The sequence below is a fragment of the Halichoeres trimaculatus genome, unplaced genomic scaffold (genome assembly GCF_033239565.1).
Source record: "Halichoeres trimaculatus isolate MK-OKI-2021-1 unplaced genomic scaffold, fHalTri1.1 fHalTri1_scaffold_9, whole genome shotgun sequence".
In the NCBI taxonomy this organism is placed as follows: Eukaryota; Metazoa; Chordata; class Actinopteri; order Labriformes; family Labridae; genus Halichoeres; species Halichoeres trimaculatus.
In genome coordinates, this window is record NW_027437188.1 from 26,926,862 (window position 1) to 26,944,786 (window position 17,925).

Here is a 17,925-nt window from a genome sequence, read left to right on the forward strand (position 1 = left end):
ATATTTTGAGATGGATTAATCAGAAGATGCTTTTAAAACAATGTTTTTAATAATGAGATCTTTTAAAGATAACTCAAGTACAATTCACCAAATGATAAAATTTATGGACCCTTTGTAAACAAATCTGATGCACTTAAACTGAGAAATACACTGAAATATCTAAGCTCAGAGCATGAAGAGGATGACAGGAATAAGTTAACATGCACTGATCAGCTTATGCTCAGTTTGTTTAAGTGTTCAGGTTTTTATGGTCGGTTTTGGCTATCCAGAACATTCTTTCATTTGTTCATAATCCAAGCTCAGCTTCTGGTGATATTTAGCATGCATGAGTCTTTCAATGCAAAGTTTTCTGCCTGCCTGGGTGTAAATGTGTGTTCATGTGTGTGTTGACATTCAGGCCAGACATGCAGGAACACCTCAGCTCTGCTAAGCTCCCATGGCAGGGTTTAGATGCTGTCGAAGCTAAGCAATGTCAAGCTGCCGAGCAGCAGCAGCAGAAAACAAATCGCTCTCTGCTCTTCTTCTCTCTCCTTGCTCCTGCTAATGTCAATCACAGAACCAGACAGAGGCCTCGACTCGGCTGCCAAACACTCTCTCTCTGCACGCTGATCAGTGACAATTCAGACAAAAACCTCCTCAGCACATAATTGGAAATCAGAGAAAGACTAAGTGATGCTGTCAGATAAAAAGCAGGGACCACTGAGACATGTGACATTAAATGTGAAATGAAATCATTAGTTAAGCTTAAGCGGCTTCGTGCACAGTCTGCAGACGAAACTAAAAAAGGGCAAAGATGTGATCTAGGAAATATTTCTACCTTCAAGTCTCTCTCAGTGAAGGACTTCATGAATTCACCAGGATGATTGAAACAAACACGACTGCTCAGGGGGAATAAATAATTTCCACTTTGAAAGTGACACAAGATGAAACCTAAATTTAAAGGTGCATTGAAAGACAACAAAAACACATAATGGTCAGTGAAACCAAATAAAGTCATTACGGCGTTTCCTTTATCCACTGAGGAGCCACCCTGAGGACTGATAGAGGAATTAACAATTAAAAATAACAGCATTTAAAAGGTGAGGAGTTAAATATTCCACCCTGCCTCTTACTAGCAGAAGCTGAGAAATGTCACCGGCATACTAATCAACGGTACACTGTCAGTTTCTGGGTCCTTGGTCAATACATTTTCTCAATTAACCTTCACCACCTCAGTCTACCACACATTTTTTCCTTCATGTTAATTCTTGCGGGCACAGCAGTCATTAAGGGCAAACTCTTCTAAAGCCAGTCAGTGAAGTCATGTCCACACAGATTGTTAATGATTTAGGGTAATTATGGCTATCTAAGAAACTAGTGAGAAGTTCTTTGGACAAACAAACTGAAACAAGAGATGTTAATTTTTCCTTAAGTCATAAGAGTATAAAGAAAGTCAGAAACCATAAAGGAGGCAGATCTCATTTCATTGTGTCTTTTACTCTCCTCACAGTTTGTTACCACGGTTACCTACAAATCCCTATATCTCCTCATTATTTGTGAATCTTTGGTTGTATTCAAGGAAGAGAAAATATTGATGTGTCTGATTTCTAGAGAAGATCCTCCCTTCTAACAGTGCTCCTTTTTTTCGAGGGAGCCCCAAAGAAAATATCTTTACCACCAATGTTAACAACATCAACTGTCATTACTTTATTTCTGGTTAAAATCCCAAGGTAAAGAAATAAATGTCCCTTTAAGCTAAAACAACAGTGGTTGTAATAAAGAAAAGTATTACATATGTGTGTATATGTGTATGTCATTATGTTCCACTGTCAGCCATATTCAAACCGCAAATTTGTGTGTAGTTGTGTGTAAGCTACCTTAATTGTCCAAATACAATTTTTAGCCTGTTTGTGAGCTCCAAAACACAGATAGTAGTAAACAGTCAAAGAAATAAATGATAAATGGAATCGGTATTGTGATCTGGCTTCATGACAAATGAAGTGACAAATGAAAGGAAACAACCGTTTCCATCTTATTCCCAGCGCTGATATCCTGGATGAAAAATAGCCATGTTAGTTAGCACTATGTAGCAGTTATGTCCTTTATGTCCTCTACTAGAGGCTTTTTGGGATGTCAGTGTTGGCACAACATAATCTATTGTAGCTTTAAAGGTTTAACACTGGCCACAAGCAGCATTCAAGCTAGCTAAACATTGACTACAATGATTAGACCATTGAAATGCATGTAAACAGCTTAGTAAGACCGAGATCAGTCACAGAATTGCTCAATTGACACACCTAGATATTGTGATTGCAATGGTTGCAATGGTTGAATTCAGCAGGACTCGGGTCTCAGTCACAGCAAAGAGGAAGCATATGGCCATGATAAATAGGGTAAATGCACTCATTCAGTCTATGGCTCCAGCACAACAAACAAACATCATGGTACATTCATACATAAAAACATAAAGCTGTTCGTCATGTGAATATTACTTCTTCTTCAGGTGAACCGAAACTAATTGAACACACAGCTTCAGTTATCAAAACAGGACACAGCACCACCTACTGAAGTGGAGTGAGACGCTCTGAGGCAGAAGTCCAATTCTCTTGTCTGCATGTATATGCAGACAAGACAAGGGATGGGACTAGGGCAGACTAGGGATGCATGATATATTAGTATCAATATGGGTATCTGCCAATGTTGGTCATTTTTTTAACATGTCAGCATCAGCTGATGTATAAAAATGGGCCGACATTTGCTCATTAGCTGCCAGCCATTTTCAGAGCATCTTGATCGATCTTTCAAGGCTCAAATAATACTGTTTTCTATGACTATATAAACACCAAAAACTACCTAAGAAGAGTGGACCCTCTTCTTTCATGTCTCCCTTTCTGTTTTTGATCCAAAAAAATAGATAAAACATACTTTTTTGATTGCGTTCATCCTTTGATCCTCTCTGTGGTCGTCTTTTCTCACCTTAACCCATCATCTCAGATTGGGTTTTTTTGTTTGTTTTTTTGTGTTTTGTCTGTTTTTGTTTTTTTTTTGTTTTTTTTTTAACCAATATCAATATCGGTAAATATGATCTATGGGCCATAACAGCAATAGTAACATCAGATATTGGTGTCGGCCAGAATATCAGATCAGTGCATCCCTAGGTAAGTCAAGCAGATGCAAATTGCTTTGGCCAAGAGTTAAACCAGTTAATGCTGCAACTATAGACCCTGTGCATGTGACGTCACAATGTCTGCACACTTGTGTTAGGAGGAATGACCTCATTATGTCACTGTCTGTTGCTCTCATGGTTCCCAAACACACTTTAAATGCAAACACAACAACTTCCACCTCCACTGTAGTAAGTGGCACAACAGGGAACACATGACTACCTCTGTATATGGGACACTCAAACGGCTAAGGTCAAATTCCCCAAAGCACTTTTAGAACAAACACACTTTTTACTCTCAGAAATATCTGCACCGTGAAGTTATCCTATCACTAAAAGCCACAAGGAGCCACTGTGATTACGACTGGATAAAGTGTCTTACTGAAATTTTGTGTTGTATGAGCCTCCTGAGTAGCTAAAGCTTGTTGACATTGATTTTTAAATCTCTGGAGTTATATTGGAGGGATACAGAAATACTTTCAAAAAGATACCCTTTATTTGTCTCAGAAATTGTTTGTGGAGACTGCTGTGCGTTCGAAAATATTGATGCTCCATTTTTTCACTGCTGTGTTTCAGGATAAAGTTCAACAACACTGTAACTTTTAAAGTAAAGTGCAAACAGGAGTTGTGTTTTCCTCTTCTGGCCACAGCACTTACTTGGACACCAGGGAGAAGGCCTCGGCGCACACAGCCGGACACGGCACCAGTTTAATCATCACATGCTCAGCAGCAGCCTGGAAATGAGCCCGAGCCACTTTCTCCAGGACTGAGCCCAGGGTGTCCACATCACCAGCTTTTGTGCTGGGGTCGCCACCTGCTGTGTCCAGGATGTTTCCACCATGCACCACAAGCAGCAGCACATGGGTCTTACACTTCCTCTGGTTTTTGGGGGCAGATTGAAAAAAGTAAAATCAATAAGACTGAGTGAAAAAAAAGACTCAAAGGAAAAGAAAGAACTGAGGAAGAAATGAGTGACAGCAGTGACAAGACAAATAAATGTGTACCTCTCTCTCCTCCAGGCCTTCAATGCTGCTCTGTGGGGCACAATGTGGTCCACCGAGCTGGTACAGACCCTCTGTAAGGAAAGAGGGAAGAAAAGGACAGGATGGAGGGAAGGAGAGAAGGAGGGATGAGGAGAAATACAAAGGGTCACTGCAGGAGCCACTTATCTGAGCAGCAACAGTAAAAGAAGGATAAATGGATATTGATCTGTGAATATGGTCAATATTACTAATGCCTCTTCATCGCTCTTCATTCGTACTCCAAACCGGGTGATGGGTCTGTGCACCCTGAGGCTCAAATGGCCCAAACATGAGATTCAGAGTCAATGGTGAGGGTAAACAGCAGGACAGAGGTTTTTAGAGGTTGTTTTTCTGCTTTAGCATCACAAATGACTTCATTTTGGATTCTCCAATGCAGAAAAACAACAGATCTGTTTTCATTTCTATCCCAACACAAAGACTAGAAGCATCTCTCCCTCTTTCTGTGTGTGGTGCAGGATACCATGGGAACCTGGCCAAGCTCATCACACCCCCCGGAAGTTTCTCCAGGCTTTCTCCTGTCTCTCTTACTGTTTTTTTCCTTTCCTCTGTGTTTAGATCTCTCCCTCACTCATTGTTTATTTGGCCTGCTGGTCTGGGACTGGCTGTCATGAGAGGCTCTCACAGACACACACACATACACACGCTCTGTCGTCTCCCCTTTACTCAGTTCCCAGCCCACAGCCTGCCTCTGACTGCCTGCTTGTCTAGCACAGCTCAGCACACACTGGGGACTTGGCGCGCTGAACTATTTTGGTCGCAGAGTAACAGGAAATCAATGCAGTGAGGTTTTCTTTTCTCTAAAGGAGGAAAAGTTCCTCCTAAACCTTGTAAAGTAGTTTAAAGAGCAAACACTGCAGGCAAAAGAAAACATTGTGTGGTTCGGCCAGGAGGGAGGAAAACTCTACCTTGTTTGGTGTGAAAGTTGTTGTAAGTTGTAAAGCTACAAAACTTTTACGGATTCTGCACATGAACTCCTGAACATTTCTGAAAAGAAAATTCTGATGTTTCCTAAAATTTTGTTTCCTCACATGCTCCCTGCAGCACTAAGTTTTCCCACTTCGAGATGCTGTCATCAACTTACACCATAATTTTACACAGGAGCTGGCAGGAACACTTCCAGGTAAAGTAGGGGTGAAATTCCTGACATTTTCAGGATTCTAGTAAATATGTGAAACAAAGGATGAGACCAATTTTTTTTTTCCAGATGAGTAATTGAGCTCTCCACATTGGAACCTTGTCTATCAACTTTATGATTGGTTAGTCAACGAGCAGTCAGTCATTTATCATGCAAAATCTACCAAATATTCCCTGACTGAAGTTTTCCATTTCCATAATGTTCTGCTTTTTCCTTAACTTCTGTATTTTCAACAAAAAAATGTGGACTTGTGTGACAAAGCATGTCACTTCCTCCTTGTTCAGTATCCTTGTTGTCATTTTTATTTTGTAGTCCTTTGCCATCTGTGCCATCTTGTGTTTCTATTTTTATCCATGTTAGTGAGATTATTCCATGTGATTCCCTGTTTTATCTCGTAGTATTGTCCCCCAGTTTGTCAAATCTGGTTTTACTTCCAGTTTTCCTGCTTTGGTGATTGTGTGCCCCACCCTGATTGTTTTCACCTCTGTCTGATGATTTTCCTATGTGAAATTGAAGTTTTAGTAGAACATTTTTGTTTTCAAACTGCGGAGAGTAGGGATGCGCTGATCCAGCTTTTCTGGTTCTGAAACCGATACCTGGGCTTTGGGTATTGACCGATACCGATACCAATACCAATACCGATCCTGATCCTGATCCTGATCCTGATCCAATACCAGACTGGTAATGTTTTCAGTAAAAGACAAAAATGAGTACAAATATAATTACTGAGGTTAATATTTATTTAAACTATAAGGTTTTAAATGTTTAAGAGAAGTTAGGTTAAAAAATGCTTCAGAATTTACAGAAATGACTATTTGATTGTAAAATTTCATACCTTGTAGACTAAATCATAGTTTAGCTTCAGTGTCCATTTTGGACCAATCCTTTCCCACTGATACCTGATCCAACTTTGAGGGACTGTATTGGTGCCGATACCCAATACCAGGATCGGATTGATGCATCCCTAGTAGAGAGTATGTTTTTTTTTTTTTTTGACAATTTGCTCTTTTTTTTTATTAAATCTAAGAACTTCTTCAGTCTGCATTTGGGGTCTTCATTTTTTAACTTTTATAAATGTGACAGAATGTGACCATTAGCACATTTATGAAAGAAAAGCCATCTTCAAGGCAAAGGCCATGGTTATGGACCCCCTGCATCCTTTACTTGAGGAGTTTCAGGTGCTGCCATCGGGGAGAAGGTTCAATCCTCCCAGGTACAGCAAAAACAGATATAGACTGTCTTTTATTCCTTTGGCTGTTGGTTTCTTGAATAATGTTTAACCACTGTGATTTTTTGTGGACGATGAGTGCATCTTGAGTGGTGTGTCTGTATTTGAGTCTGAGTATTGTTTTGTATTGTGTTGGCTACTGTCTGCAAAGTGAATTACCCCTCGGGGACAACAAGTAATACTCTACCCTACTCTACTACAACAAGAAATTTAAAGATGACTTTTTGAGACCTTAAACGATGTTTCTCTTATGAAGACTCCATCATTAACAGACTTATCAATAAAGAATTATGAACGGTTGAATCCCTCATTCATGATAATAGTAATGTAAACTCTAACTCCTGCTTTGCATTTTATTACTTCAAATTTCCAAACACATCTGCCACCAACTGTGCAAAATTTCAACAGTTTAACAATCGTCAAGATTTTTGCATACTTTTCAAAGAATGATTTTGGAGCACTTAGGTTATATTATCTGATCATAAACCAGATCTTTGTGTAAAGGAGTGGCAGAGTCAGGTAGGATTTATTTTTAGAATTCGACCATTTTCTAAATTTTTGTGTAAGGTTTTTCCAAACCTAGCATTCAAAAATTACAAAACACTTCATAATCAAAGATAAACTCAACTACTTTTAAGTCTTAACCCTCGAGTAAAGCATGAGAAAACCTTCTTTCAGTAGCTTCAGAGTCATCTTATTTTTACATTGTGTTTTGTTATCTGGCGTAAAGACATAAACAGCTGGTTGATCTGCCTTCATGAAGCCGTGTGCGTCATCAGGATTAACTCAGCAGTTGATGAGTCAGTAAACACCTCCAAATGTAGGCCGCCTGTTAATCCTTGATGTATTATTTCTGCTTCTACACCTGTTAAATTTAGAATCCTCTCGATGAGACGTAGGCAGAGAGGGTTTGGACGCAGGTATGTTACATTGTTTGAGTGACCAACAGAATGATGCCGTGATCACAATATTAAGGAAACGAAATGATACTGGACATCTGAAGTGGGATGTTTCATAATTAAACCGTATTCAAAAAATAAAACAAATCTAAGAAGTTTTTTTTTATGCTTCAAAACTCCCTTATGAGTGAAACTATTCAAGCAAAGTGTAGCAGAACGTTATTTTGTTTCTTACAACTTTCACAGACTTAAATTTTTGTGTCTGACTGTCTGAATTATGATTTAAGAAGTTTGCAGGTTTATGAAGTTTTGAAGTTTATGAGGAAATGTCGTAAAGTTTAGACTTCCTTATCTGAAAAAAATGGGATGATGAATGTGATTGAAAGTTTCATTGGCGTACATTTCTGTTTATTCAGAGGAGTAAAATGGTGCATATTGTTTTTATTTCACTCAATACAAAAGACAAGAGAACAACAATCTATTCGAGCACTCTCACTCACACACAGCCAATATAGCGAGGCTCGTATCTCACACATAGCATTGCACTAGAAAATGTCCCGGCTGCCAATCTGCAGCAAACAGCTGCCTTCAGCAGATTGTAGAAGGAGAAGTCAGAGGAAATAGCAGAGCTGAGCTCACCTCATCATTTGTGAGAGCAGCACACATGCTGGGCTGCTCCTGAATTTACCGATAAGTAAGACATTTGTATGATACCGAAGCAAACTGACAAAATCATCTTTCTGTTGGTGCGTCTCGGCTCGCTGGTACAAACCGGCTTCCTGTGGTTAGCAGGCCGATCTTTATTCCTCTTTCTCTCTGCAGATTTTGTGCAGCTGCAGGGGGATTCGAACAATCTATTCGCTTCAGTGTTTTCATTTCTTGTGATTCCTCTCAGAGGTCTGAGCCCTGCCAGTCAATATGTGCTCCATGTAGCTTAGTGTCATTTAGCAGCTCTCCCTCTGCACACATTCCTACCTAACAAATGGCCTAAGCTAGAAAGCACTGTGGTTTGTTGACAATGCTATAGTTCAGCTGCACCGTGATCGTTTCCAGCAGCCTAAAGCTCAGTGAGGCACACACTCCCAGCAGGTACACACAGTGCATCAGTCTCAGTTATCACACCGCAGCCTGAGATATTTCTTAACTTATCTACAAGAAGAGAAAATGACCCCTGAAAGAGACTGAGAGGATGACAGGGCTCACACAGCAGTCTACTCGAGTTGAATGAGAGGGGATGAAGTATTGATCTATTGATCCCTGTTCAGACCCCTCCAGTTGGGTCCTTCTGTCAGTGGTACTTTGATTTAAAATGTCATTTTTGCACAAAAATATCAAGATGCTCCCCCACAAACAGAGTAAACAGTTTTTCTTTTCTGGTTCTTGCTTCTCTCCATTTTCAGGTCGCCACCTCTTCTCTCACCTGCGCACATTCATTACCTTCGAATGAGCAGATGGAAAGAAAAAAACAACAACAGAGGGTGAGAGGCAGAAGACGGCATTCATCATCAGGGAGATTGGTTTTCAGACTTCAGATTTATATCTTCCCGCGGCGTATGAAAATGGCAAAATGCCCTCAAAGTTTCCTGCCTGCTGGAGTGTGAATCAGCTCATTAGTGAGCTACACTATCTCAGAGAATAATCTTTGTTCCTGGGCAAACGTGCAGAGAAAACAGCAATGTTGACTTGTTCGTGCAAATGATGTTTCGCCTCCTAATCTCTGGATCAATTCAATGAGCCGTGCAATGCTTTCAAGAAATGTAAAAGGACATTTGCAATGCAAAACAAAGCCTCTGATTACATTTGTGGGAATTGCTCATGAGGACCTTTTAGCACGGAGGCACAGGACGATGATGTGTGTTGGGATAAAGAAATCATCTGTGCACTGAAAATTGCTTGTGTATTTCTTGCCTTGATTAACTTTTCAGATTTCTGACATAAAGAAATATAACTCTTAGTCCAAACAAGCTAGGACACCCTGTGTCATGTCAATAAGACAGAATTTAATGGTTTGCAAATCACTTAAACACTTTATGTGATTGAAAATAGTGAAAAGACAACATAAACAACAAAAAAGATGAAGATGGAAATAGATTTTTTTCTGAAACATTTGCTCACTTTTAATCAGAGCCAGCAGCACGACTGACAGGCTTGCAAGAGGGACACATTAACTAGTTTGTAGAATTCTGTAAGTGAATTGTTTTCAATTTGATTCTAGCTGCTCATTCTTCAGGATTACCTTTGTCCTATTTTTCATTTCAATTTGCACAAAATGTTTGCCATGGGTGCCATTGTAGCCAATCAACAATCCACAACATGACCCACGAGAAATCATCAAAAACACAGTGAAGCTATAAACAGGACAGTTTGTTTTCAACAACCAGAGAGTTTCACAGTTCAACCAGGAGCAACTGAAGATTGAATTCAACGAAACAAAACCAAAGACCAAAATCCATGAGAAGGAGAGGCCACAGTTTTGATCTCAAATTCTTCTTTATGACTGCAGGAAGTGGTTAAAAGACTCTGAAGGCACAGGACCAGGTGAGCTAACCCTATGATCTCAAATGAGCCACACAACAGACAGAATTTGAGTTAACTGATTTCAACTTCTGGGAGACGATAAACATAAATATATTTTTATTTTGTTTTGGAAAAATTAACATTGTTTTTCAGACTTGGGAGGGAAAAAACTTGATGTATGTTGGAAAGGATGGATTTAGTTTACTTACATGTATAGATAAGACTTTAAATAATGAGACTAAACTTTTTAAGGACTTCCTTGGTTTTGTGTTACACGTAGTTGTTTCCTTCTCTTTCGATTTTTTTTCTTTTTTTAAACATTTTTTAAGTTGTTTTGAAACAAAACACCAAACAAATAAAGCTTTTTCCTAAATGAGGGTGAAGCTTAGCTCGACTTTCGCTTGCTTTTGGGCACAGGTATGCATCAAATACCTGTGATTAGCTTGTGCTAACATGCCAAGTCAGGTGCATGGCTCTCGAGTCTCTTCCATAGAAACGCGACACTACAGGTGGTTGCTGGGCGAATGAGTGTGTTCTCGTAGCTTCAGTCAAAGGCTGTGGGTGTGCGCTGCTGCTGGCACTGAGGCAAGGAGGAAGAGCCCAGTTTGAATGTTGTGTTTACTAACAATTCCTGTAAACCCCCGCTTTCACTTGTGGTTTTAAGGAACAATAGCTTTACATGATAAAATGCTTTGTGCATTTTGACCTAAAATAAAATAGAAAGGGAAAAAAAAAAAAATGAATAAATGTTTTAAAAGACGGCTACATCACTTAACCCTAAAGGCAATAATTCAACATACTTGACATATCAAAGAATTCTGCATGATCAAAGTCCAGCACTACAAGTACTAAAAACTGCAGTTCTTTGAGATTCTGATGCTGGCAGCAGAAATCGAAACCACATACACATCGAGTCGACAATGGGTCTCAAAACTCTAAAAAAGAAAAGGTTTGTGACTGCAACAAAAAATAGGAGAAGAATATGAGTCAATAATTCCAGAAGCTTGTCTCCTTTGTTGTTTCTTCTACTCAGCTGAGGTTACTTCTTTTGTTTACATTTACTGCAATACTCTTGAGCCGCAACTTCCAGTTGAAAACATTTCTCAGTCTGCTCCTCTCATTGATTATTGTAGTTTCTATGTAAGGCAGTCCAACCAGGAACTGTAGATATTCGACATGTGTATGTTTCCAGATGAGGGAGGCTCTAAATAAAATAGTCGCAATAACACCACACACTTGAGCATTTAAATTAAAGCCCGACCGATTAATCGGGACGATTATAGCCTGTGACCGATTAAATCAACATCCGCCAAAATGTAGCCGATTATAAAAATGTTTGCTCCGCGGAGATTCTGTCCCTCCTGCTCCTGTGTGTTAATTAATATAAGACGACTACACAGCGTCTCACTTCATAATGCCATGCAGGATTAACCTGGGCTTATAAATTCACAAGTTATTGTTTTCATTAAAATAATTTTTAAAAATGTTTCAATGTATTTTGTTGTAATTGTATTTATTGTGTGTTTTGAAAGCAGCTACATTGTTACTTAAAATCTAGTTTAGTCCCATGCATTAAATGGAAGATAGAACTTTTCAATAGCTAGTCATAATTTGTGTTCATATACAGTATTTATCCTGTGTATATCAATAAATTTATTACATATATCAGCGGATATATCAGATATCAGTCAATATATTGGCTTCTTACTGCCCCCAGTATTGGTATTGACATCGGTCCCCAAAATCCCATATCAGTCGGGCTCTAATTTAAATAAAATTAGTTATGGCTGTAGATGGTAAACTGAGCCCTGGCTCTTCATCTGGTTAAAGCTGTCTCAAATGGCCAGCCTTAACTGGATTTACCTGCAGAGAAAAAGGTGGCACAGGGTAAAGGGAGAGAAAAGCAGCATCATGCAAGCTGTGCTCTTCACTTCAGAAAACTCACATCTAGTGCGGAGATAAGCAAAAATTCCCGGAGATTAAGTGCACTGTGAGATCTGCATGTCATCTTTCACCTTCAGTTTGTTCTCATGTAGGCCGATGAGAAGCACAACTGAGTTTCTGAATCTGCACATTCTTATCAGCAGTAAAACACCAGAAGATATGGCCCCCCGCCTGATACAACCGATACCACAATTACGTGAATTACAGGTCCATTAAATCACACGGGCAACAGTGACCGTGCAAAACATATAACAAGATCCCCAAAGGTGAAAAAGTCACACATAATACAGCTGTGATCTGAATGTTTGAGCAGAGGGAAGAATCAAAACAGTTGTGGGACTCATTTGGAGGAGCGCTGCCTCCTGACTGGTTGAACTGCCCTCTCTGACCCCCTGGCTCTGTACAGGCATGCTAACACGCTCCACCATCTGTTCACTGCTGCCGGCGTCAGGGTCGGTGGTGTCACCCTGCTGTGGGAAAAAAAGACCCCAGGAGACGTAAACAGCTTTATTGCCTTGAAAAAATCCTGTTGCCCTCCACACAAACCATAAAGCGATGCAACATATAAAGTGGTTTAAACACACACACATGCACACTATATACACTGTCTGACAATCCCAGCTGGTGGATATGCTGCAGCTTCTGTGCAGCAACAATTACTCCAATACAACCAGCTCAGAAATGTCTAACTACCAAATTTCAGCACAGATTTATTCACTGATGGGCTCAGAGTACCACTACAGTCTCATATTATGTGTTAGCACAGCTCACTTCAGCAAGGGGCAGTCTTCTTCACAGCCTATTAGACAACAGTAAAAAGAACAATAAAATGAAAAAAATCCAATAAAACTAGTTCATTACTTCTGGATCTGTGAATAGTGAGTGTTTTTGCAGACCTTCCCACCTCCTCTCTCTTCTTAGACATCAGCTTAGTGTTTCTTCTAATGCATCAACATCTGACACTTCAGAAATCCTTTTGAATTCTTATCCACTCTGCCCTGGGTTTCTGGATTTAAAGCCTGGTGACAAATAACACCATACAGACAGTAGCTGTAGAGTTTTCAGGGGATGGTGGTTTGGGATCATGGATGGGTCAGATTCTAGATTGAAACACTCCCTCGTCCTCGCATCCTGTTGATGAAGCTCCACAAACAATGGTGGCCTTTGAGGGCAAAAAGCTCCTGCTCCCTTCAGCTATTTACTTAAAGGAAAAGAAACTCATAGATGGGCTGCTCAGTTTAACTGTGAACCACAAACAATGCCACTGAAATTGTCAGTCTCTCGACACCCAAGTAGTCTGACCTCAACACCAGAGGCATCATGCTTAAAGCACACACTGTGACACCTGACCCCCAGACACCCATTTCAAAATGTTCCCATCTGGTTGTACAGTTCCCAAGTCTGTCCTCTCTGCCATCACACTACTTTACCCTTTAAAGCCTGATCCAACTGAGATGTTTCTTAACCATTTTAACAAAATCCTCCAAAACATTGTTTATGAATTTTTTTGTATTGCATTTGAAATATTGGGTAGTTTTGCAAACTTTTTAGAAAGGTTAGAGAAAGGGTGGGAGAAAAAATTGAAAATCAATATTTCTGATTTTTTTTTTCGTTTGACAATAACAGAATCTGGAATGATTATTATTATTTTTTTTTTCAAATTCAAATTCTTAATTTTAGTCTTTGTGTATAAATTGGATTGTAAAAAATTACCACTTTTCTCCAGCAGAGGTTGAAATGTTTCTCTCTGACCCAGGTAATGTGCATTTTATGGGAAAATATGGCTTCTGATATAGTCTGTAGACATTGACATCATCATTTAATTTTTTTTACATGGTCTGGTGTTAAAAAGCAAACTAAATTTGCAAAAATCCTAAATATCGTAGAATCGCATTTTAAATTGGTTTGCCACTCCAAAAATCGTAATAGAATCAAATCTCGAGAATAGCATATTGTCCCAGCCCTAGGTTTTCGTAAATATGCATTCTTTCAAAGCAGAAAGTACTTACTTTTAAAAAAATGATGACAATTAAAATGTTATTTCTATCACAACTTCTTGAACATTAGGAATGATTTTCCGGATAACAAGTGTGGATGATTTCATGAAAGTAGCCATTTTGAAATGGGCCAAAAATACAACTTCATCCGCATTTAGTGTAATAATTATCTTCAAAAGGGTAAAATACTTTATTTTTAACCATTTTCAACAGGTTTTTAACAGGTTTCTAAGGAAACTACACTGACCAGCCCAAAAAAGTCACCATAAAAAAAAAGGTCACACACTCTAATATTTTGTTGGACCGCCTTTAGCTTAGATTACGACACGCATTCTCTGTGGCATCATTTGGATAAGCTTCTGCAGTGTCACAAGATTTATTTCCATCCAGTGTTGCATTAATTTTCCACCAAGGTCTTGCATTGATGATGGTAGAATCTGACCGATGTCAGTCAGCAAGCAGTGAAGCTAACCGGAAAAAAAGGCTTCAGTTTGCTAGGGAGCATACAGATTAGACTCTGGAGCGATGGAAGAAGGTCATGTGGTCTGATGAGTCCAGATTCACCCTGTTCCAGAGTGATGGGCCATCAGGGTAAGAAGAGAGGCAGATAAAGTGATCTCCCATCATGCCTAGTGCCTACTGTCCAAGCCTGTGGGGGCAGTGGTATGATCTGGGGTTGCTGCAGTTGCTCAGGTCTATGTTCAGCAACAGTCTGTGCTCAAAGAATGAGGTCAGCTGACTTCCTGAATATACTGACTGACCAGGTTATTCCATCATTTTGTCTTCCCTGATGGCTAAGCCATATTCCAAGATGACAATGCCAGGGTCATCAGGATCAAATTGTGAAAGAGTGGTTCAGGGAGCAAGAGACATCATTTTCACACATGGATTGGCCACCACAGAGTCCAGACCTTAACCCCATTGAGAATCTTTGGGATGTGCTGGAGAAGGCTTTGCACAGCAGTCAGCCTCACTGATTGCTGACTGACAGCGTTCAGACTCTACCATCATCAATGCTAGATCTTGGTGAAAAATTAATACAACACTGGATGGTAGAGGTGTCCTAGTCCGATATTGATATTGGATATCGGTCCGATATCAGCAAAAAAACATATATCGGTAGCGTATCAGAATGCATCTAAAATCTCCGATATAAGCACTCCCATATAAGCTGTTTCTGATACCCATTGGTTAATGATAAATGGGTCAGTTTTTCCTCATACTTACTGTTGCTGACTACTGTTCTTTGTTTGAATAATATTACTTTATCAAGCCTTTTCTAACATGACAGACAAACTTCAAAATAAGTAATAAAAGTATGCATGTTTAATGCTGATATCGTATCGGATTAATATCGGTATCGGCCAATACTTAATGCTGCAGTATTGGTATCGTATCGGAAGTAAAAATGTAATATCGGGACATCCCTACTGGATGGAAATAAATCTTGTGACACTAACTAAAACAAGGCCTTAGCGAAAGTTGAAGGTGGTCCAATGAAATAGTGTGTGACAATTTTTTTAAGTGGGGGCTTTTTTTTGGCTGGGCAGTGTATTTATCATGATGATAAGACAGGGGTCTTTGACAATCATCTATTAAATACAATAAGTATGTTGGGGGGGGTAAGATGTAGACTCGTAGTTAGTCAGTTCTTTGTATTCTCTTCCTTATTCTTTTATTTCTTTTCTTAAATTTCCCATTTGTTTGGTGAGCTACTTATTGAGAGTCTAAGAGCTACTGGTAGCTCGCAAACTAACTGTTAAAGAGCCACCTATTTTTTTTTTTTCTAAAAAAACATAACCTGGCCCAACAGCCCTGCAAATGATCATACTTTTAAGTATAGTGTCACCTCTTGTGCTTATGTACCCATGTGTCTTGTAGAAAAGAGCAATTTATAAAAATGAGAACAAACTGGATTTGAAAATATTAAACTAGTTTTTTAGAGAAGCAGTAAGGAGAGAAACCTAACAGTAGAGGAGGAATCTGTCCAGAAGGACGGACAGACATTTAGTATGTGTCGTCAGATGCAGTAGTTAAATTACGATAAGAAGATAGCGTATATAAGTTAGAGATTTTAAGCTGCATTGATTCATTCATACCTGACTGTTACCACAGCTGCTGTGACCACCCCTGCAGCACATAAACACCACCACCAACAACAGCAGATTAACACCTATAAAAGGTCAGTGAAAGTGTTGACCATCAGCAGGAGAGATCTATACGATGTGGAGGGACGAGGTGTATCGTACACAATGAGTCGGTTGCCTTTCATTATACACAGTTGTTTCTTTTTCGTACGTCCTCCATCACCTCCCTCCTCCTGAGCTCCAGGCAGCAACACTGTTGTCTGGGTGCGATTGTCTGTTCTCAGTGTGGGATCACACTGCATTTCTCTTTTTAAATCCCACCCGGTAAACACACACATATGCACAGATATCCACGTGTAAACACACGCACAGATTAGAGATAAAAACATCAGACATCGGCCAAAGTGGAGAGAGTCTTTTTGAGCAATTTTATCCTAAAGTGGAAATAAGAGCTGAGTGTTTTGTGTCAGTGACTTCCCACCATTATCTCACCTCTCCCCCTCTTTCATGTTTTCCCTCTCTTGTTATAATTCTGCTCAGAAATTGCTTTTACCGTCCAAGCTTTTAAGCAACAACAAGCAGTTTTTCTGCCAAGAGAAAACAAAGAGGAGAAGGAATAAAAACATTAATTTAAAAGAAATTAAAGTGAGACTGAATTGTGCCCAATGCTGTGTGTTAAAACTGACCGCAGCTGTGTGTGTGTATGGGGGGTTGGATGGGCAGAACACAGATGAGACTCAGACTGTAAATTTATGTTTTCCGTCACTCTCTCTGCGTGTGTTTTCTGAATAGAGCCGCAGGGTGCATGCAGAACAGAGAGCTTTGACGCTCCAGAGGAAATTGAAAATCATTCTCCCATTCAATAGAATATATTTCTCCACGGGGTCACTTTGTGAGGAATTACATCCTCAACATATATTTTCTTTTTAGGGATAAAATAGATCCCTGCCTGGGTTTGTTATGGCAGGCTCTATCACTGAGTCATCTCCTCCAAAGTGTCTGCTTTAACTGACGAAGCCATTTCAGCAAACGTTATCCCATCTTGGCAGAACATACCAAGGAAGCCGCCAAGTCGTTTCTCTTCGTCACGGAGTCCTTGATCAGTTATGTAATGCAGCTATTTCAGGTTCGACTACATTAAGCCGCATCAGTCAGTGAATGGAGTGTGAACAATGTGGTGATAAAAGAGCACAGCATAAATATACAGATAGGATTGTTTGGATGGAGAAAAGATGGAAGAGGCTGATGTTAGATTACGGGACGTCACCGAGCGGAGATGAAGAGGACGAGGAAGAAGAGCATGGTGGGAAATAAGGGGCAGTTGTGCCTCAGGCTTTCCTCTCCCTCTCCGCCTCTGATGGAAAGCCATCACTGTGGCATCCTTTGGAGGAGCAAGCGTTTACAGTCGCCTGTGGCTGGTCGAGTAATGAATGTAGGAAGACAGAGGGAAAATATGAAACATGATGAGGTGATGCGATGGGAATGGAGTGAAGGAGCGGAGAGCCCCGGGAGCGAATGGATGCTTAGAGAGGCTGAGGAGAACAAGGGAGGGAGTGAAGGAATCATCGAGAGCAAAGGGAGACAGAGAGGTTAGATACAGACACACATGACAGATGACACACACACATAAAGCTTAAGGAAGATGGTTATGGTTGTCATATCCGTAAACAATGTGCCAGAATTATCAATATCCAGGGATGCAAAACTGAAAGGCCAAAAATCATGGATATTTCTCATACTGAATCCCATCTAGCAGTCCTACCAATGGTGAGAGCAACTTAAAATTTCTGACCGCTACAAAGAAATTCACGCCATGTGGGGTGGTGACAACAGCAGTAGTGTAAAAAGTTGTGACACGCCTCATTTATTTTTCAAGGTCTCAACTGCAGATCTTAGAGAGGAAGGAGAGCTAAATGAGGGCTTTATGTTAACA

General features: G+C 39.9%; 1 protein-coding gene across 2 annotated transcripts in view; it reads right to left on the bottom strand.

Annotated features, from left to right (window-relative positions):
• Positions 1 to 17,925, bottom strand: part of pitpnm3 (PITPNM family member 3) — a 120,721-nt gene that overhangs the window by 50,255 nt on the left and 52,541 nt on the right. For both annotated transcript variants that reach the window (XM_074679372.1, XM_074679373.1), the window contains exons 4-5: positions 4,147 to 4,217; positions 3,800 to 4,020 (exon numbers count right to left, since the gene is read on the bottom strand). In XM_074679372.1, coding sequence (XP_074535473.1) covers positions 3,800 to 4,020; positions 4,147 to 4,217 — 292 coding nt within the window. The remainder of the gene's footprint in view (positions 1 to 3,799; positions 4,021 to 4,146; positions 4,218 to 17,925) is intronic.